This window comes from Dipodomys merriami, unplaced genomic scaffold (genome assembly GCF_024711535.1).
Source record: "Dipodomys merriami isolate MVZ:Mamm:240054 unplaced genomic scaffold, mDipMer1.0.p SCAF_20, whole genome shotgun sequence".
Lineage (NCBI taxonomy): Eukaryota > Metazoa > Chordata > Mammalia > Rodentia > Heteromyidae > Dipodomys > Dipodomys merriami.
In genome coordinates, this window is record NW_027203382.1 from 12,729,146 (window position 1) to 12,752,628 (window position 23,483).

Sequence of the window (23,483 nt, forward strand, 5' to 3'; positions counted from 1 at the left end):
ATCCATTTCCTCTTAACTCAGGAATGAGAGAAGGATGTCCACTCTCTCCACTGCTCTTCAATTTAGTATTAGAATGCCTAGCTACAGCAGTAAGACAAGATGCAAACATAAAGGGGATCCAAGTAGGGAAAGATGAAGTAAAACTGTACCTCTTTGCAGATGACATGATCTTGTATTTAAAGAATCACACAGACTCCACTCCCAAATTACTTGAGCTGATTCGAAACATTGGCAAAGTAGTGGAGTATAAAATTAACCCTCAAAATCAATGGCTTTTCCATATGCCAACAATGAGGAGCACGGCTGAAATCAGGAAAGCAACTCCATTTGTAATAGCCCCACAAAAAATAAAATACCTAGGAATTAACATAACCACAGAAGTGAAGAACCTCTATGATGAAAATGTTAAAAACCTGAAAAAGGAAATCAAAACAGAACTTAGCAAGTGGAAAACCTCCCATGCTCCTGGATGGATGGATCAACATCATGAAAATGGCAACACTTCCCAAGGCTATCTACAAATTCAATGTGATGCCTATCAATATTCCAACCTCATTCTTCAAGGAAATAGAAGAGGCAACCCAAAAATTCATATGGAACAATAAAAGACCCAGAATAACAAAAACGATCTTTAACAGAAAGAACAGTGCTAGAGGACTATCAATACCAAATTTCAAACTCTACTACAAAGCCATAGTAAACAAAACAGCTTGGTACTGACACAAGAACCAATGGAATAGAACCAACGGAATAGAATTGAAAACCCAAAAATGAACCCACAGATCTATAGCCACATAATCTTTGATAAGGGAGTTAAAAAAATAGAGTGTAAGAAAGACAGCCTCTTCAGTAAATGGTGCTGGCAAAATTGGTTAACTACTTGTAGAAAACTAAAGCTGGATCCTTATATATCACCCTGTACCAGAATCAACTCCAAATGGATCAAAGACCTTGAACTCAAAGCAGACACTCTGAAAACATTACAGGATGGAATAGGAGAAACCCTAGGTCTCCTTGGCAAAGGCCGAAATTTTCTTAATAGAGACCCAGAAACACAACAAATCAAAAAAAGGTTGGACAAATGGGATTGCATGAAATTGCAGAGCTTCTGCCTGGCAAAGGATATAGCTAGCAAGATCAATAGAAAGCCCTCGGATTGGGGAGCCATATAACAGACAAGGGTCTCATATCTAAAATATACTTGGAACTCAAAAAATTAAATCCCCCAACAACAAATCTTCAAAGAAACAACTGCCCAATAAATAACTGGACTAAAGACTTAAAGAGAAACTTTTCTGAAGAGGAAATAAGAATGGCCAATAGACACATGAAGAAATGCTCAACCTCTCTAGCCATAAAAGAAATGCAAATCAAAACAACATTGAGATACCACCTCAGTCCAGTTAGAATGGCTATAATCAAGAATTCTAAGAACAACAGATGCTGGAGGGGATGTGGACAGAAGGGAATCATACTGCATTGTTGGTGGGAGTGTTCAACCACTTTGGAAAGTAGTATGGAGGTTCCTCAAAAGACTCTACATAGAGCTCCCCTATGACCCAGCAATCCGACTTTTGGGCATTTACCCAAATGATCACAAAAAAGACCATATTAAAGCTACCAGCACAGCTATGTTTATTGCAGCATTATTTAGCATAGCTAAGATATGGAACCAACCCATATGCTCCTCAGTAGATGAATGGATCAAGAAAATGTGATATATATACACAATGGAATTCTATGCCTCCATCAGAAAGAATGACATTGCCCCATTTGTTAGGAAATGGAGACTTCGAAAAAATTATATTGTGAAGTAAGCCAGGCCCAAAGAAACATAGGTCCCATGGTTTCCCTTATTTTCAACAACTAGTATATATCTGGGACAAGTAGAAAAGGTTACAAGCTATATATATATGACCAGATAAGATGAAGTTAAGAGGAATGAACCCCAAGATAGGGACACATGTGTTTTTCTTTCTTGCTATTTTTTCTAACGTATTTATAAGGTACCATGTGATTTTTTTGTTGTTTTTTTGTATGTCCCTCCCCCATGGCATAACCCCTGTTTTTACTGTATTTGATGTTGGTATAATTTGGGAAGGGGAAGGGAAAAAACAAAATGTTTAAATAGGGAGACAGGTTCACCCATTGTAACAATGAGATGTACAAGACACTATGTTGAAAAATGAACTTTATAATTTAGGGATGGGGTAGGGGTCGCAAGTGTAGTTTAGGAGTGTGAGGGAAGGGATGGTCGGGGAAAAACAAAGGAGGAGGCAACAATGCTTGATAAGAAATGTACTCATTACCTTGCTCATGTGACTGTAACCCCTCTGTACAGTATTTTCACAATAAAAAACTTATAAAAAAAACTATTTTGAGAATCTTCTTCACTCCAGTCAGAATGGCTACCATCAAGAAAACAAACAAAAATACATACGATAAGAACATGGAAATCATTGTGGGAAAGGCACATGACATGGACACTGTTTTATTTGCTACTAGTGGAAATGGAAATTAGTGCAGCCACTGTAGGAATCAGTATGAAGCCACCTCAAAACATATTTTCTATTTCATCCAGCCATATGACTTCTTAGTACATATCCAGGAGAATGAAAGTCAGCTTACTATAGAAATATTTTATATTCATGTTTATCATGTATGTATAATTCACAATAGCCAAATTATGGAATCAGAAGAGGTGCCCATTAATGGATGAATGGGTAAAGAAAATATGATATATAAGTGAAGTAAGCCAGACTGAAAGAAACATAGGTCCCATGGTTCCCTTAGCTGCAATAAGTCCTATGTCTAGGATAAGCAGAAGAGGTCAAGAGCTATGTACATATTGTTAGGTTTTTAAAAAGAGGTAGCTGAGTAAGAACAGCACCACGCACGTGGTATTCAGGTAAGGGGTAGGTTTATTCAGTAGACCTGCTGGGACCAGGCAAGCTTGGCACTCCACATGGCTGGCAAAAGAGAGCATCTGGCCCCGGGTTAGGCCTTATATAGGGTAGGGGGAGAAAGGTGTGGCCATATCAGATTAAGATGTGATCTCAGTGGATGCAGACGTGACCTCTTCCAGGTGTCCCAGTTGCCTAGGTAACGCAGGTACTGGGCGAGGTCTGTTTGCCGTCCAGGAATGGACCTTACACATATGACCATATAAAGTGATGCTAAGTGAAATGAACCCCAAGATAGGGACAGAAGAGGTTTTATCTAGATTGCTTTTTTTTTAATTGTACTTATAATGTACTATGTGGGTTTGTTTGTTTATTTGTTTCTTTGTATGTTCTTCCCCCATTGTACTACCCCTGTTGTCACTGTATTTGATTCCGGTGTCTTGCATCTTGTATATCTAATTTGTATATATAGATATAGATATAGATATTATATATATATATATAATTTGGGGACGGGAAATAACAAAATGCTGAAATAAGGATACAGGACGCCCAATTGTAACAATGAGAAGTACAAGACACTATGTTGAAAACGAACTTTAGAATTTTGGTGCGGGGGGGGGGGGGGGGAGGTGGGAAGGGGGCAGAGGAAAGGGATGGTAGGGGAAAAATAAAGGAGGGTGTAACAATGCTTGATAGGAAATTGACTCATTACCTTGCTCATGTAATTGTAACCCCGATGAACAGTATCTTTACAATAAAAATATCTATTAAAAAAAGAAAATGTGATATATATAGATACACACACACACACACACACACACACACACACACACACACACACACACACACACACACACACACACACACACACACACACACACACACACATATATATGATAGAGTTTGTGGTATGAACACCTAAAAATGTGACTTACCTTATCAGCATATTGTTACATATACAATGCATTATTTGTGTACTAAATCCATAAAGCTTATTTATCTTGTTGACTTGAAACTGTGTCCATTGTGAAGTAAGGTGGCTGAACCTAAATAATTTCTTGCAGACATCCTGGTGCCTATGCAGGAGATGGAGGGCCTATCTATCCAGCTCCAGGGCTTAGAGGTGAGATAAGCCATCCTTTGAAATGCAATTGCCTAGTGTAGCCACCTTCGTACCTAGGCAGGAGGTGGGGACAGCCTCCCCCCTCCCCCATCTCCTGCCTAGGCACCAAAACCCCCACAAAAGCTGGGGAATGAAGAAAGGAGGCTGAGCCTAAATAATTTCTTGCAGACATCCTGGTGTCTAGGCAGGAGACAGGGGTGGTCTGTCCACTGAGCTCCAAGGCCTAGAGGTGAGACAAGCCATCCTTTGAAGTGCAGATGCCTGGCTCAAGGGGGTCAGCTAGGAGGGCTCTGCTTGAGAGAAATGCAGATGTTATCTTGTTTGTATGGTGGGAGAGGGTGATGCCCACCTCAGGTGATAGGAACACCTGGAGACAGGTGAGGGCCTGGACTGATAGAGGATGGCTTGTCTCACCTCTAGGCCTGGGAGCTCCAAGGACAGCCCTTCCTCCCTAACTCCTGTCTTGGCACCAGGATGTCTGCAAGAAATTATTTAGGCTCAGCCACCTTACTTCAGTTGATTCATACTGTATGATTTCTCCTTGCCTCATCCCTTGGCAACCAACATTTCAGTCTGATACTACTAGTTCAACTATTTTAGTACTGATAAAGTGAAAAGGGAACCTATGAAATGAGGGAAAATAGTGACATCATATATCCGGATAAAGAGTCTTAAGATAAAAAATAAACTGCTATAACTGAAGGTAAAACAAAAGTAACAAAACACCAAAAAATGCTATTATTCTGCTTCAAAACCATTTTAAAGCAGACATGTCAATGGCCAGAGGCAGATGGAAATCTCTCAATGTCACTAGGCACTAGCAAAATGCAAGTCAAAACCACAAAAGACACACCTCACATCTGTCAGAATGGCTGTCTGCCACACACACACACACACACAAATTCCAAGTGAGATATTAGTGAATTGGGCTAATAAGGATGAAAGTGAGTGGGTATCATTGAAGTCAATGTCTTTAAGTATGAAAAGAACAATGAAAACTCTTGAAATTGTATTAGGAAAGGAATGAGGAATATCAGAGAGCAGTAGAAAAGATTGGATAAAATGCATTGTATACATGCATGGAATGGAAATATCATCAGTGAAATCAACTCTTGTATAGCTAATAAAAATAAAATAGCTGTGTGCTGGTGGTAGCTGACACTTATAATCCTAGCTACTTAGGAGGAAGCTGAGATCTGAGACTCGTGGTTCAAAACCAGCATAGGCAGGGAAGTCTATGAGACTCATCTCCAATTAACCACCAGCAAAGCTCAAGTGGTGCTGGGCCTCAAAGTGAAAGAGCACTAGCCTTGAACGGAAGAGCTCGGGGATAATGCCTAGGCTTCAAGTTCAAGCCCATGACCACTATCAACAACAAAACATGATGATGATGATGATGATGATGATGATGATGATGATGATGATGATGATGATGATGATGATGATGATAATAATAATAATAATAATAATAATAATAATAATAATATGCATCCTCCCCCCACCCCCCAGTTTTTGTTTTCTTTTTTTGGTGGGGTTGTGAACTCTTGAAGACAACTGGTAGGAGCTCATATGGAAGTGGCCTGTCTGGAAAAATAATATGGAGGTTTTTCAAAAGGCTTAAAATAGAATTGCCATAGGGTCTAGTAATCTTACCTCTGGGTATTTATCCAGAAGAATTGAAATCAAGATCTGAAGTGCTATTAACACTCTGTAATCATTGCAGCACTATGAGTCATACTAGCCAAGAACTTAGACTTGTGCTAACAGATGAATGGATAAAGAAAATGTGGTATGTGCATACAATAGACTACTTATTATGCAATTTTCAAAATAAAAGAAATTGTGCATTACATCACAGTGCAGATGGGCTGTAGAGATAAAGATGGCTTTTTAATAAGAGGTATCACTCTTTTACTACATAATTCCTGTGTTATTTTAATATTCAGGAAAGGAACAGTAATGCCTTAGCAGTTCTAAAGTACTGTTCTATTTCATGCTGGTGTACATACTGATTCTTTCAAGACTATCATTGAATGCTTAGCATTAATATCCTATAGGATGTAAATGTATTTGGGATGATTTTGATGCATGTACAGAATAAGAGTAGTTGTAGTATGGAGTAGAATGTCGGATGGTTTCATACACTGTGAATAAGCCTTAAAATGTCTTGGTGAGAACTTATTATTTTTAGTGGAATACATTAGCTGTACAAAAGGGGTTCATTGTGACATTTCAACACATGTATACAGGGTGTCTTAATCAACCTTACTCCCCCATCACAATCCCTTATCCCAGTTTCCCTTCTTCAAACAGCTTCGCAAAGCTTTATTTTTCTATTTTCAGTAATGCCAAAATACTACTTAGACCATATTCATCCTCATTTACACTCTTTGTGAGCCTTCTCTCTCAAAATGCCATTTATGTATTTATTTACTTTTGTACTGATCGTGGGCTTTGAACTCAGGGCCTGTGCACAGCCCTCGAGCTTTTCTGCTCAAGGATAGCACTCTACCACTTGATCCACAGCTTTACTTCTGGCTATTTTGAGTGCTTAATTGAAGATAAGAGTATCACAGAATTTCCTGTCCAGGCTGGGTTCAAACTGTGATCCTCACATATCAGCCCACTAAGTAGTTAGTATTACAAGTGGATCAAAATATTTTTAAATCATGCTTTATAAACTAAATGTTCATTTTGGGGGGATAGGAGTCCCTCAGTGTAGTCTTGAATGCATGTTGTCTTGCCTTAGTATCCAAGCCCTGGGTTTACAAGTGTACCATTCTGCCCAGCTTTGATGGCTTTTCTTGGTCCAAACTTTCCCCCAATATTTATTGTCTTACACACACACACACACACACACACACACACACACACACACACACACACACACACACACACTTTGAAGTAAATGTAGTCATATTCCAAATCCCAAATAAATGTTGTGAAATGATTTGCATTGTTTTATTTGTACCATAAAACAAATGCTAGCTGTTCATTCCTAAGAAACATATTTATGATTTTGCTCGTGAACTCCCTAGAGTGGTATTACAGATAATTATTCTTACCTGTGATGACTCTAATGAAAGTTGAATTATTTTATCTGTTAGAAAACCATGATTGCTTATGTTTATTTACATAAGAAACCCACAGGACTAAATCACTATTTCATCTAGAGGCTCCACAGGGTGTGTGGGGAACTGAATAAAGATACCCTGCACAGTCCCAAGTGCATGGTAATGGCAGTTATAATAACCCATAATCATAGGTGATGGAAAACAGCATTATTACTCAGTTTTTCTTTTCTCCAGAAGCCATATAAACCTATAAACTGTCTTTTACTAACCCATTTGCTTTAGTAGAAGATTTTGTAAACTATAAATCAATGACACTGAAGTATTTATAAATACCTGAATTGTCTTGGATATATTCTTTGTTAAACACTTTTATCTCTAAGGTAGTAATTTCCTAATTAAGGTAGTTGCTAAGTTGTCAAGATGATTGAACAGGCCCAGATCACATGTAATCAATGTTTTCCACATGAGAATAGTGTGCTTATATTCAGTACGTGCTAGCTAGGATGGGTTATAGCTTCATAATACATTTGTGATTTTCTATTTTTTTTCAAAAGTAAAAGTCTGTGTTTTTCTGGTAATATGGAATATTTATGATAAAAATTTGGTGAGATAAGCTGAGTATGAATAAAATTAATGTGCCAAATAAATTTTTGTCATCAAGAATAGCATCATCAAGGGTGAAGTTTGTTTCAGTAGTCAGTGAAAAATACCATAAGGGATTCAAGGTAATGGAATACTTCCCTACCTTCAGTCATTTAGACCCTTCTTTAAGTACCATTCATTGACAATGCAGTCTTTGACTTGCATCTTGCTAGAGAACTTGGGAGAGATTGGTTAAATGCCATGAACAATTAAAAGGCTATAAAGAAAACTATAAAAGAACACTCCCAGTGTTCTTTGTTCCCTACACAACTAGGCTGTCTAGAGGAGACATACCCTGGCATCCAGCCACAGTGGGAAGGTCAATACTATTTATCTAATTAAGACTTATAGTCAAACATGTACCCAGAGATTTAGGGTTATACTCAAAAAGATTCTCAAGGACTGGTGAAATGCTCGCTGTTGTCTTAGAGAAAAGAAACTGTGATAGTGATGAAGAATTTCCTTCTGTGGAGGTATAAATATTTTGGAAATAAAAGTGATGATTGCTCAACACCACAAATTACATGGTGAATAGAATCAATGATACTGTGAATAGAATTAATGCTACACATATCATGCTGAATTTATGTGGCAGTATATGGTTTAACCACACTTTTCTTAAAATAATCAAATTGTATAGCTCCAAAGAAAGAGTTTTATGGAATGAGAATTTTATGACATGAAAACTGTGAAAGCAATGTCAGGGATAAGAAGAGGATCACCTGTTGAAAAGGGGTGTCATTTGGGGCTGGGAAGGTGGCTCAGTGGTAGAGCGCTTGCCTTGCATGCCTGAGTCCCTGGGTTCAATTCCTCAGCACCACATAAGCAAAAAGAAAAAAGCTGGAAGTGGCACTGTGGCTCAAGTGGTAGAGCGCTAGCCTTGAGCTGAAGAGCTGAGGGACAGCGCCCAGGCCCAGAGTTCAGGCCCCACCACCAGACCCAAAAAAGAAAAACAAAAGAAAAGGAAAGGGGTGTCATTCCGTTTTCATTCTCTGCACTTGGGTAACTTACCTCTTCCTACATATTCCTGCCCTCCTTCAGCAGGGTCCCACTGCAGTCTACTCTTTGGAGGAAACTCTAGCCTACTACAGCTGTTGGCATGTGAAGCTTACTAGTTCTATTACTGTGGATTCTAAAACTTTGTTTTTTCCTTCCAACATTTAAAAGAACAATGCAGGTTTTCTTTTGTTTCTATCAAGATAGGTGGCAAAACAGCAATAGTAATCTTAATAATCTGGAAGAAGAAAAAGGACCTTGCTTGCTTCTTTTTCCAAATCTGGAAAGCATGAACAAAAAGCTAGATATCTAGGAATCTTGCAAAAATGTAAAACATGTGGATTGCATGCAATGTGCTTTTATATTTCTGTAATCATTTACCTAAACCCAAAGCCAGTAAAATCTACTGATAATTTTTACATGCTTCCCAGTTTCAGATTTTTCACATTCCATTTTTTAATTTTTTTTTAGGTCAACCTTGGGGCCTGAACTCTAGGCCTGGGCACTGTCCTTCAGCTCTTCAGCTCAAGGCTAGCGTTCTACCACTTGAGCCACAGTGCCATTTCTGGCTCTTTTTTTTTGCTTATGTGGTGCTGAGGAATCAAACCCAGGGCCTCATGCATGTGAGGCAAGTGCTCTACCACTGAGCCAACTCCCCAGCCCCTCACATTCCGTTTTATCTATTATAACTTCTTTATGGAGCAGACTACAGTACAGTATTGTAAGGTTAAAAGACATAACTAACTTGTCACTTAAATTCATTGTTATTACTAAGATTTCTAAAGTCTCTCCCAAAGAATTACATGTCCATCAAAGATATGGCCTTTTTTATTTTCTACATTCAAATAAAACTCAATACAAGATGGAGGAAATGGGTATGGGGAGATCTCTCAAAAAGAGGAGTCACTTTGAAGTTTATCGAGATAAATAATACCACCTCATAAAGCATAAAGCTTTTCCTGTTCCTCCTCCTCTTTTTTCTTTTTTTTCTTCTTGTACAATAGTGCCAATAGGAGGCCTTAATCTCAGGACCAAATGTTCTTACTTGGGTTTTGTGCTCATGGCTGGCACTAAACTACTTGGGGCATGCCCCCGGTCCAGGTTTTTTTTCTGGTTATTTGGAGATAAGAGTCTCATAGACTTTTCTGCTTAGGCTGGCTTTGAACCTTGATTCTCAGTTCTCAGCCTCTTGAGTAGATAGTATTATAAGTGTTAACCACCTCTGTCCAGCTCATAAATCCATACTTAAGAGCAAAGACACATCATTCTGATGCTTTAATTATAGCTTTAAAGGAAATTATTGATAGAAAAGAACTTTCTTTGATTTTTAAAAAATTACTTTTTTCTTTTTGAGATGATACTTATATTTTTTTCAAAAATACTTAAGACTCCACAAACAAAAGGTCAAAGAGGTTTCTTCTGAACAACATTGTCTGTTCTGAATGAATCTTCTGGAATGATAGCCAATGAGGTCACCTCAACCACAACAGTGTTCTAGGATCTACTTTCTGGTTTCTCATTCCAAGACAAAGAAAGACTGAAAATTCCAAACCAAGGAAGTTTTCTCCGAAGCAGACTGTACTGTTTGGATGATCCTGCTCTTAACCAGGGGGAGTTATTTTTAACTGGGGACAGAACATTCATTCTGGAAAGCATTCCGATCCTTAATTTTAAAATGAGCAGAAACATATTCCGTTGATAAGACCACTAAGCCAGCTGTAGCATCCTGGTCCACATGTAGGTGAAGGATCAACAGACTATTCATTTTACATTTTCCAGGGATTAAAGTTTTCTAGATGTAGAGAAGACCTGAATCTAAATCACTTTATCAAGGATAGAAGAAATAGATGCTTGTCATCATGTAGATAGTTTGCTTGTGCCCATTTCTGAATAAATAATGAGCCTGAGTGATACCAAATGTATTCTATTGTTTTTTATTGATTATTACTTTCATTAGCTAAATAGGATGATTAAACAGCCACTAATATTATTAGAATAGGTGCATCCTAGTCATTCATAAATGGATCCAGTCTTTCACGATAACCGTTGCATATGTATATAAGTAATTTTTATTCCAAATAGAGCAGTCACGTTCATGCTAATCATTCAGTACAGTACACAGATTCCCAGTACATGGCTGTAGATACTAATAGGGTACAAAATCCAGGACAAATGTGAAGCTATACTATTGTAAAGATTAGTGAGGCTGTGGTTCTAAAGACTAGTGAGGCTGTCAGAGGTGGGTGTCAGCGATGGGTATCCTTCTGAGTTCCACGATCTGTGAATCAGTCAACGTGCCTCCCTCCTGGCTGCCTTGACCAGATTCATTGTCACTGACACTGAGACCAGCACCTTGCAATGGAAAGAGAAAAAACACAAAGTTCAAAACTATTAACAAAATGAGTTATCTTCTTCTTCTTTTAATGTGACTGGGGTTTGAACTCAGGGCCTTTTGCTTGTGTTTAACAAAATGCTCTGCTTCTTGAGCCACGCCTCCAGCCCTACTGTAATGAATTAAGGGTGAAGATACTTATTTCTGTATGAGTAAAAATACAAACAAAAAAAAAAACCCAAAACTATATAGGTAGTTTTTAAAAGGAGAAGTTAACTTTTGAAGGTGTAAATATGTGCTTGTTTCCACAGTGTGGACAGGTGTAATCTACTGCGAGAACCCAGAGAGCAGGGCTTCTCAGTCAAGGGTTTATCACAGCAGGAAATCAGGCAGGTTATTGAATTTTTCCAGCCAGGGGTTGGCATTTGTTGTTAGAACACCTGAAACCTCCACCCCACAATCTCCATGGCCTCCAGCAGTTCCATCCCCTGTGACTGTCTGTCAGTGGCTGGGTGGGGGAGGGTGACGGGTGACGCCTGGACTTCTTCAGCACTTTAAAGGATCAGATTGATCCCAAGATAAAGGCAGTTATGTAACACAGAGCAAAGCATTGGCCCAGGAATCCCAGGACGCTCCAGGGCTGTTCACTGAAGACAAGGCCAACATCTCCCCTTGCAGGAAGTTCCACTATGCAACAACTCTCCCTCCCCCATCTCAGTATAATTCAGAGCACTTCAAACGATGCCAGATTAACATTGATTCTCTTCTTCTGTAATTGAAAGGAACAGGTAAACTCTCATGTAGTCTTCTCTCTTCCTCTGTCTGTCTGTCTGTCTGTCTCTGTCTTTGTCTCTCTGTCTCTCTGTCTGTCTCTCTCTGTCTCTCTCTCTGTCTCTGTCTCTGTCTCTGTCTCTGTCTCTGTCTCTCTCTCTCTCTCACACACACACACACACACACTCACACACACATGCAGTGAGAACTGGGATGTGGTCAGAGGTTGTGCTGGCATGAATCAGCAAGACATTACAGATCCCAGCCCCTCTCCTATACTCATTACTCCACTCAGCAAAAAAAGGAGAGAAGTGTGAAACCAGTGGTGGGTGTGTGCGTGTGTGCCCGCGCACGCACGTGCACGCACACACTTGTAGAGAGGTGGAGACATCCCTCCCTGTGATAGTGGATCCGCGATTTTGAAGTAGGCAGCTATGGGAAGATGATGATTTAGCTTCAGCATAACCTGTTTGGAGAAGGAAGTAGGAGCCTACTGATCCTCCTTCTAGCCAAGTGCTCCCTCTCCTGGGTCTCTGTCCTTCATAGCAAGTCAGTTAAAGGCTGCTGTTAAAACTCTTGCTTCCCTTGCTTCTCTGCCATGTACATCACTTGCCCATCTCTTCCTCTAATGAGCTGGCTCTTTCCAGTTCATTCTTTTTCTTCTTTTTTTCTGCTTTTTTTTCACATCTCTTACAGCTGTTTCAGTACTGGTGGCCTTGCCTTGAGCCTTGCTTTAAAGCCAACATGATCCGTTGGATTCTTGATTGCTCTCCAGCCAACACTATACGATGCTAGTGCTGCTCAGCAGCTTAAGTCCTCTGCCACCATCCACCCAGTTGGGGCTATAGCTGAGTCACATTAGCACGAATCTAGCATACGCTGTGAGGAAAATGGAGGAGAATGGAAAAGGAATAGGCTGGACTCAATAGTCAAGAGGCTATGACTATTTGTTACCAGTGAGGGACACTGACCTCCCCGTGGGTTTGGAGGTTGTGCAAGGGCCTGGATTTTGGGGTGGGTTTCTATAGGTCTTAACAAGGAAGTAGAAAATTCAAAAAGAAAAAGAAAAAGGAAAAAAAAAGGTCTGGGGCCAAGGATGGTGTCCTTGGCCAGGCCCTGAGTGGAATAAATGTTCTACCTGCAGTAAGAGGGGCTTTCAGTTAAACCAAGGTCAGAACAGCCCACCTGAGGACAAGCATGTGAACACAAGCATGGTGCTTTGCTTGACCCGGAGGAATAAGGTGAGAATCAATCCTCATATTCCGTCTTTGGATACATAAAAAGATTGGGCTGAGAGGGGAGAGGCAAGTCCTTCACATGCAATCCTCAGCACCCAGATGAAAACCAAGACATCACAAAACCCCATCAACTCAGGCATTGCCTCTCTTACTTATGAAATATAACAGTTCTCTTAATATTTTTGTTAGATTATGTACTTGTTATTAGATTGTCCTTCTTACGGCTCATAGGCTACTGTGAACACTGCGAGGGTTCAGACAATGGAGATGTTGGTAAACCAGGCTTTGCTTCCCAACTCTCAACATCTCCTCCTCTGGACCACTCTGCACTCATTGCCCTTTTGTTCTCCAGGGAAACATCAGTCTTACTGCCACCTGCATCTACGCTGGAATTGCCAGCTTTGGCTTTCACCATGCTCCACTCATAGGTGTTTTCCAACCCTGGCCCATTGGAGAGCTTCTTCCAAAACTGATCTGGTCTCTGATGAGTGCTATGTTACCTTGTTAATTCCAGCCTGGATTCATAAAGACACATCCCTGTGTATTCCTTTAACCATTCCTCAAAAACAGAAGGATCATGGTTCTAAGCCAGCCCACACTGGAAAGTCCATGAGACTCTTATCTCCAATAAATTACCCAACTAAAATATGAAATATTTAAGAATATTTCCAATAACAATGGTTGTCTTTTTTTTTTTTTGGCCAGTCTTAGGGCTTGCACTCTGTACCTGGATACTGTCCCTGAGCTTCTTTTGCTCAAGGAGAGTACTCTTCCACTTGAGACACAGTGCTACTTCTGGCTCTTTTTTTTGTTGTTGTTGCTTGTTTGTTTGTTTTTTGAGTAATTTATTGGAGATAAGAGTCTCACAGAGTTTCCTGTCTAGCTGGCTTAGAACAGTGATCCTCAAATCTTACGTCCTGAGTAGCTAGGATGACAGGCATGAACCACCAGTGCCTGGATGATAATGCATTAAAAAAAAATTAGTAAGCTGTTAAAATTGAAAAGTTCTTATTTTCTAAGACCAGGCAACCCTAGACTTGCATTTATGCATAAAGAATAAAAACAAAACAAGACAAAATGAAACAAAATTCCCCTGCAAACGATTAGTCATTCTTTTCACCCTACTCCCTTGAATTGTAATGGTACTTGCTTGACATCTGAAAGTAATATTTTTGAAGAAAATCCTAAAGGCTTTAGGCCTTTAAAGAACAAAGGATCCATGCTTCTCTGCTGGGAAAACACTACTGTCTGCTTCGGAAAAACCTTGAGCAAACTGGTAAGATAATGGCTATTTTACGAAGAAAAAGTAACTAAGACCCTGGAGCCTGTAATAGTTTGATCTGGACAAAGAAGAAGTCTTAGGAGAGGGAAATGAATGGATTTCAAGCATGAAACAGTATGGTAAGACAAAGTTATGCACAGGAAGTAAAATGGAAACAAAAGTTAAGAGAGAAAAGAAAACGATGTATAATTTCCAAACTGCAAAAGACCAGTCTTTGCATACATTTTTAAAGATGAGTAACAGTAGGTATCAAATTAGTAAGGTACTGAGGCAACTTCAGAGTAGTTTTAAAAATAATATAAAATTCCTATCTTCATACATCAAAATTTATAAAACAGCAAAATTTAAATCATTTGATACTACTTAAACTTAATTAAAATGTATTCAAGTGTATACTAGCAATCTAAAAATTATTTACAGGTTCAAATGTGTGTCTTAGAAGACACTCTGTTTCATGTACTTTGACTTGGAGTGAAAAAATACAGGTGTCCCTGAGTTGGTTCAAAGTTTGCAAACTTACAGAGGACAACAATGCTAGTGACATAGATTCTGTGGACACAGGAGAAAATGAAGAGCTCATGGCCAAAGGGGCAGCTATTACTCAGCTGCAGTCCAGTTTGGTAGATTTTTCTATAAATGCTAGCTTTTATGGGGTATATTTAAGTTTTGAATATTGGCTCGCAGACTGATAAAATGCTATGTGGTTCAAATAAAACTATTGTTTGGCCTAATCTTACCTATAAGTACATTCTGCTGGAGAGGGAATCATGTGGGCTGTTGTTCCTTTATTTGACCTTATCTTATAATGGAAGGCTGGGTGAGTTGCTCTAGTATAGTAGCCCCATTTCCTAAAAATAGAGGGATTGATACTAGAGATTGTTATGTTGATCTTTTATTTCCTAGTGAGCTTTAAGAACACTGAGGAATGCTAAACTAAATTTATAAGTAAGCAAGTCATTCCATGCATTCCTGAACCAGAGGAAGTTAATACTTGTGACATATATATATTTATCACAGATCTAATTTAATTATGTTTCAGGAATTCATTCTATGTCTCCAGTGTCAGAACACCAACAACTGACACTACCTGAAAGTCCCTTTTTTAGTCTCAACACTAACCATTGTTTTATAGAGTTAATTATTCTCTGTTTCCCCAAACTCTTTACCCTCTTCAGTTTTCTTTATGATCTTGCTAGAATTTCTCTAGGGAGCTTCTGTTTTCTTTTTCCTCTTCTTCCTCCTCCTCTTCCTCCTCCTCCTCCTCCTCCTCCTCCCCCTCCTCCTCTTCCTCCTCTTCCTTCTCCTCCTCCTCTTCCTCTTCACTCTTTTTGCAGTGTTAGGGAATAAAGGTAGGTGTTTTCCAACTCAAGTTATGCCTCTAGCCAGTTTATCTTGGTTATTTTTATAATAGGAATCCCTTTATGCATAGGTCTGCCTGAGTTGTGATTCTCCTATTTATGCTTCTTCCTTTCACTGTGGATTACAGTTACACACTACTGGACGCAGCCATTGCTCTTCTTGTGAAACTAGAGTAACAAGCTCATACCATTGTCCAGCCATTGAGTTAGAAGGAATCTGGTTGGTTGCCTTTTATGCCTGGGTGGTCTCAAACTGCTATTCTGTGAACTCCTAAGTAGCTAGGGTGACAGGCTTGAACTACTTGTATCAAGCTTCTACTCCATTTTTAATGTAGCATTAGTTAGTATATTGCTCTTCTTTCCCTTTTCTTGTCTGGTCTCTTGTCTGTCCTTGATTTTAATTCCCACCCTCCCTTCTACTCTCCCAGGTCAAATTTATTCATCCCCATAGCCACAAATATCATTCTTTTCATGAGCACATCTCAAATGCTAAGATCCAAGTCTGATCAAATCAGTTTCTCTTGCAATCAAATAAATGAGTGCTCTGTTGTATGATTTCTTTCTCTTTTTTTTTTTGGGGGGGGGTCCAGTTGTGGGGCCTGAACTCTGGGCTTGGGCGCTGTCCCTCAGCTCTTCAGCTCAAGACTAGCGCTCTACCACTTGAGCCACAGTGCCACTTCTGGCTTTTTTCTTTTTGCTTATGTGGTGCTGAGGAATCGAACCCAGGGCCTCAGGCATGCAAGGCAAGCGCTCTACCACGGAACCACCTTCCCAGCCCTGTTGTATGATTTCTTGTCATCCAAGTGAGAAGCAGATGCTTTTATTACTGTTCTCATACCCATTTAGTTCCTCCTTAACATTTCTTTTTCTTTTTTTTTTTTTTTTTTTTTTTGTCGGTCATGGGGCTTGAACTCTGCGGTCTTCAGCTCTACCGCTTGAGCCACAGCACCACGTCCGGTTTTCTAGTGGTTACTTGGAGATAAGAGTCTCACGGACTTTCCTGCCAGGGCTGGCTTGAACTGCAATCCTCAGATCTCAGCCTCCTGAGTAGCTAGGATTACAGTTGTGAGCCACCAGCGCCTGGCTCCTTCTTAGCATTTCTCTTGTGTTCTTATGTTTGTTTTTTCATTCCCTACATTCCCTTGGACCAGGATCATCTTCTCTCAGCTTTTCTGATGTTGCTTCTAGTTACTTTTCACACCTTTATAAAAGCATTTTGCTTCAAAATCAAGTGGTACTCTGTCATATCTCTTTTCAAAAATCTTCCTGGCTCACTATTTTCTCTAAAAGTTCAAGCCCTTCATGTGACTTCCAAATAGCAATTTTTAATAATAATAATAAACAGCAAGTACTGTAGTACACCAAAATAAAACAATCACAAAATGTATCCAGAAGCTCTAAATTAAATTAAAGTAAATCTCTTCACTCTGGAACTTTTTTTAGAGCTTCTAAAATGCTAAAGTGAGTTGTGAATCTTCAGTTTCCCAAACACACTGGGTCAAGGGATCCTCTCATTGAAGTACAGCTGTGAAGACCTCAAGGAGGGTGCTGGTCAAATCCAAGCAGGCAATATCAGTTGTGGATCTGTGGAAGGTGGTGTTTAATTGGAGGAAATGGGCACTGGCAGCATGCCTTGGAAGGGTATGTCATCACCCTACCCTTTCGTATTACTCTTGCTTTCTGGCTCCCATGAAGTAAATGGCTTTCCTTTTCTATGTCCTTCCTCCATGACTAAAACCTGTGGAACTGTGAACTGAAATGAATCCTTCCTTTGTGTGTGAAGGAGTGTGTATGTATGTGTGTATGTGTGTGTGTACACACTATATACACACACACACAACAGATATACAGATATACATTTATAAGAGAGAGGAATAAGTGAAATATTGAAATATGTGAAACTATAGAATAATATAATGCTTACTACACAGCCTTTGAAATTTTCTGATCAGAAATATTCCTTAAGAAAGAAAAGTTTCTTTGGTGTATACAGGAACAAGAATTTTTTTTTAAGGAACTCCTTTCCCTATCATATACTTGTCTAGTATTCTAGCAAGAATCCAGGGCTGAGATATATACATTTAATTGGAATATTCATTTTCCTTTCTTAAAAGGAAATTATTTTTAGTTTGCGTTATATGTGTTGCCAAGAAAAAATATCTTTGAGGTTAGCTAGATTTAGGAATAGGTCAAAACAATCAACATGTACTAAGGATGACCTATGGCACCTGTATTTTATTATAGCAAGAATACAGACTACTACTACTACTACTACTACTACTACTACTACTACTACTACTAACTATCACAACTCTCTTCTTTTTTTGGGGGGGGGAGGTCCGGTCGTGGGGCTTGAACTGTGGGCCTGGGCACTGCCCCTCAGCTCTCCAGCTCAAGGCTAGCACTCTACCACTTGAGCCACAACGCCACTTCCAGCTTTTTTCTTTTTGCTTATGTGGTGCTGAGGAATGGAATCCAGGGCCTCATGCATGCAAGGCAAGCGCTCTGCCATTAAGCCCCTTCCCAGCCCCCACAACTCTCTTCTTCTTCCTCCTTCACCTCCTTTTTCTCTTTCTCCTCCTCCTCTTCCTCCTCCCCTGCTGCCTCCTCCCCCTTCTCCTCCTCTTCCTCCTCCTCCTTTTGTACCAGGCTGTGAACTCAAAATCTTGAACTTGCTTGACTTGCTTGATCAACTGGCATTCTCCCACTTGACTCATACTTTCTGCTCCAGATTTTAAGGGTTATTTAGAGCTGCAGTCTCATGGAGTTTTCTACCTGGGCTGGCTTCAAATCTTGATTCTCCAGGTCTCAGCCTCCTGAGTCACTAGGATTAAATACCTGAGCGAACTGTGTCTGGCAAGAGCACCTCCTTCTAACGTAGTTTGTGGGTTTCATACATACCAGTTTTTAATGCAAATATCAAGTCATCAAACTCCTGGGATTCTTCATCAGCAATTAGTGACCCCTGGCCATATGCTCCAGAGGAAGGGAACGAGGCACCATTTTGAGGACTTGTCTTCAAGTCAGGGCTGGCCTGACTGGCTTGTTGGAAGGATGCTCTCTCCCAGTCAGGTGGCACCTTTCATGGGGTAAGGGAGAAGAAAACCATGTGGTGAATACATGCACATTTATGCTCAAACCTATATGAACAATTCACATTCATGTTTTGCCATAGAGAGCCTATGAAAGAACTATTGAGCATTTTTAATATTATGACATTTGATTTTACAATTTTTTTTAAAGAAAATGATGTCTCTTTCTTGGCCAATCTCATCTGATGATTTTAAACAATAGTTGTATCAGAATTACATGTGGATGTCTATGCTGTCATGAGTGGATAAAGAGAAGAATGTAATCCAATACATGCATTTAAATTTTTCGGAAGATGTGAGCAAGGGAAACAAGACAGGTCACCAGGAGACGCACGCACCTGATCTTTAATCTAAGGTGTTGTAGTTAACGTAGCTGGGCAGATGGAAGACCTACTGATTTTTTTTTAAAGCAACTTCTTTCAAATGTCCTAAATCCTCCCTTTGATCAGTTAACTGAGAAGACAGTTCTATTCTGAAATGACTAAATGTATTCATGTCCTTCGAGGTAAACTACCCCTATCTTTTGCTTCCTTAGCTCCCCCCTAACCCTATGGCTTTGTAGAATGTCTTTGACAGTGTCATTGATGGCTGGATGAAGGCCAAGTCTAAGCAGTGGGGAATGCAGAGCACACTTGAGGCTATACCTTTGGCAATACCCAAAGAGAGCACAGAAGCAGTAGCTGGGCAGGTGCTGGCTGCCCACAGAGGTATTTCTAGGAGATGCTGGAACTCTATACTAGAAAAATCAACTTGAGAACTTTAAAAGTAATCTGGACAGGAGAAAACAAAAGCTTAAATAAGAGAAATTTCATGAAGAAGTTAAACTTTTAAGCCATTACTGTCCAATAGTACTTTCTTGAAAGAGAAAACTGCTTTGTATTTGCCTTCTCCAGTCACAGGACACACGTGATTACTCAAACACTTAAAATACGGCAAGCATGGGCTGGGAAGGTGGCTCAGTGGTAGAGCGCTTGCCTTGCATGCTCAAGGCCCTGGGTTCGATCCCTCAGCACCACATAAGCAAAAAGAAAAAAGCCGGAAGTGGCACTGTGGCTCAAGTGGTAGAGCGCTAGCCTTGAGCTGAAGAGCTGAGGGACAGCGCCCAGGCCCAGAGTTCAGGCCCCACGACCGGACCAAAAAAAAAAAAAAAATACGGCAAGCATGAATGATGAACTGTATCTGTAATGCAATTTAATTTTAGTTTCTTTGAATTTAAACAACCAGCTATAGTTCAAATAACCTTTTACTCCATTGGATGGTTCAAATCTAGATAACTATTCAATTGACAACCATTCAAAATAACCACAAAATTTCTTTTTAGCAGCTTCATTTTTGACCAAAGGATTTGAATATATACCTGTCCTTGTTGGTATGATGGTGAAATAATTCATTTTTAAAGAACCTTTGGGATATTGAAATGACAATAGACTTCAAAACTTTTAAAAGTACCAAAGACATATTTCATTTTTAATTATTCCACTTGAACTTCTTTACCTTACAGCTAAAATTTGTATATTTTGAACAAAATGCCCCATTTCCCTCACCTCCAGTCTGCAACTACCACTTTTCTATCATTTGTTTAACTATTGCTAATTGATATTTCTTTACATTTTATTTTTGGACCAATCATTTATATGTATATATGTACATGTGTATAGTATACATATTGTATCTGTATGTGTTATAAATCATAAGTATGTTTATAAATGACATAAGTCATGTATATGAGTATATTATATAGCATGTACATGTAGATTAGATTTATCATATATACATATTGATATAACTTGATTTTTGAACTTGTATCTTAATTTTAACCTGACATAATTAAAATTACTTTATATACTGTCATGCAGAACAAAAAATAGTTTTAGAAATGTAGTATACTATTTGTTAGGGTTTATTGTTGTTGTTGTTTTTGTTTTTGTCAGTCATGGGGCTTGAACTCTGGGCCTGGTTGCTGTCCCTGAGCTCTTCAGCTCAAGGGGAGTGTTCTACCTCTTGAGCCACAGGCCACTTCCGGTTTTCTAGTAGTTTATTGGAGATCAGAGTCTCACCGACTTTTCTGCCCAGGCTGGCTTTGAACCATGATCCTCAGATCTCAGCCTCCTGAGTAGCTCGGATTACATCAGCACCCAGCTTTGTTAGGTTTTTAAAGAGAGACTGAGTAAGAAGTACACCACGCACGTGGTATTCAGGTATGGGGTAGGTTTATTCATCCTTATGGCTGGCAGCAGGCCATGTTGGCACTCCACAAGGTTGGGAGAGACCTGGGAAAGATGACGTCTTGCCCTGGGCTAGGCCTTATCTAGGGTGGGAGGAGGGGAGGGGAAGGTGTGGCCACATTGAATCCAGATGTGACCTCAGCAGATGCCGATATGGCTTCTTCCAGGTGTGCCAGTTGCCTAGGTAACGCAGTCACTGGGCGGAGACTTTGCTGCGAAGAGGGTGGAGTCAGCTTGCAATCCAGGAGCAGACTTTATACTATTTATCCATCAACTAGCATTTATGTAATCTATCTTTCTACCTATCTATCAAAAAAAAATTCCTATTCAGACACATGTACCTGGACTGCCTGTCATTTTTTTTAGGATATACACAGTTTCAACTGGTTCCTTATTACTGAAAGGGCAACATGGCCCCACAGGGAACGATAATTAAGCCCATCTTGAACCCTGCAGAACTGCCTCTGGCCAGCTGTGTTCAGGTATGCTTTTAAATCTAACAATGGCCCCATGCTACTGACAAGATAGCAACAGTGTGATTCAGAGAGGAAATAACTGGTGTGGACAGAATTCAGATAACACTGGTAGGTAGATTTTACAGAGGAAATCCTGGCTTCACTTTCCAGGAGTGTGGCTAAAGCACTCTTATGAGTATCAGCTGATTTTCTTTTTTTACTGATTGTTGAGACTGAAGCAGTATGATGGGAGGGAAAGAAAGAGACATTGAAACTATTTGGGAGACTAAGAGTATTTTTTTTTCTCGTATTTGCAATCTAGAGTTTTAACTCAGGGCCTGTGATTACTGTAAGGTCTGCACCTGGATGGCGAGCAGACTCCACCCTCCTCGCAGCAGTCTCCACCCAGTACCTGCATTACCTAGGCAACTGGGACACCTGGAAGAGGTCACATCTGCATCCGCTGACGTCACATCTGAATTTGATGTGGCCACACCTTTCCCCACCCATACCCTACATAAGGCCTAGCCCAGGCCCAGACTCTCCCTCTTTTTTCTCTCTCTGTTCGTTTCTAGCTCTTGCTGCTCTTTTCTTGCTCTCTTGCTCTCTCTCTTTCCCAGCCACGTGGAGTGCCAACCTTGCCTGGTCCCAGCAGGTCTACTGAATAAACCTGCCCATTACCTGAATACCACGTGCGTGCTGGTGCTGTTCTAACTCGGTCACCTCTTTTTAAAAACCTAACATAAATGGTGCCGTGACTCGGATAAAGGCTTAAAGTCAGGATAGCTGGGATTTCTCTGTTTTTTTTTTCCCTCGTTTTTCTTTTTTTTTTTGTTCTTCCCTTTTTGCTCTGAGGAATACCCGCAGTTCTGACGGCCTTTTGCGAACCCATCTGTCTGCGGTGGAATCAACGCATCGATACCATTGCTGCCTTCACATCCACGTCCACACTTCTCTACTCTGGTGAGTGAAACTACTCTACGGCTCTCTGTTACTCAGTCTCTGTCCAGACGTGGCGCTACGCCAGAGAGCTCCTACGGCCTTTAGCTGAAAGGCGGTCACCTCTGAAGCCGAGGACGCTTGGCTTTGGGGGCTTGGCCATTTCTCTCTAGAGGGCTCTGGGGGAAGTCGGGACGCCGCTTCTGCCTGGTCAGCTCTCCTTCACTCACCAGACTGACTCTTCTACTCATTTAATGGGGTGCTACGAATCACGCCTGAGCCGTGAAACCCCTTTGAAATGTCTCCCACGCTCCCTGGAAAGCCAGAGAGCCTCATTTTTATGCCATTCTCAGAAGCACAGTTTTTGCTACTGCAATGGTAAATGGTCAGAAGTTTAATTTCAGGCTTTTTGCTCTCTCTCTGCCATTCATGGGCAACTTTCTACCCTTTTTTTTCTACAACTTTTTGGCTTGTGCCTTGAAGAGTGTGACGCAGGCTGGGTCCCAGGGACCCCCCTCTAGGTTCCCTCTCAAAGGCTAGCCAATGTAGGCTTAATCTATTCAGGCTTTCTTTGCATTCTTTCAGAAATTCGCCATCTTGAATCCGCCATCTTGGCCACGTGGTGGGTTAAGGGTTTGGCCCCATCTGACCCTTAACCTTCCACTAAGTTTACTACTCCATCTATTCTAAGGTGCCTTGCTAACAAGTTGCTCTTTTCACAGGCCCTGGTAACTGAGGCCCAACCATCTGATATGCTTTGTTAGCAAAGATGTCTAAACGTTGTCGAAATTTTAGGTTTTAAGTTTTGCCTTTATTGTTTTGTGTTGTGTATTCTACTACTGACTACATGGTTCTAAAATACTGGGCATATCTATGCTAAAATTTTCATCACATCTAATGAGTTTTGTCATTTCAGAATATTTGTTGGCAATTCTTGATAAGAACCAGGTAAGCTCTACTTATTCTACTTGATCTCCTTGTTGCTTTAATTGGAAATAATAAAGGGCTTTTGTGGCAAAGATTTCAGTTCAAAGCCAGCTCGGGCTAAAA

The 23,483-nt window shown here is 40.2% G+C and overlaps 1 protein-coding gene across 1 annotated transcript in view; it reads right to left on the reverse strand.

Annotated features, from left to right (window-relative positions):
• Positions 1–10,695: 10,695 nt before the first annotated feature.
• The window catches only part of Adgrv1 (adhesion G protein-coupled receptor V1), a 469,087-nt gene continuing 456,299 nt past the window's right edge, over positions 10,696–23,483 (reverse strand). The window contains exons 88-89 of the mRNA XM_070031103.1: positions 18,624–18,801; positions 10,696–11,093 (exon numbers count right to left, since the gene is read on the reverse strand). Coding sequence (XP_069887204.1) covers positions 10,975–11,093; positions 18,624–18,801 — 297 coding nt within the window. The 3' untranslated portion in view covers positions 10,696–10,974. The remainder of the gene's footprint in view (positions 11,094–18,623; positions 18,802–23,483) is intronic.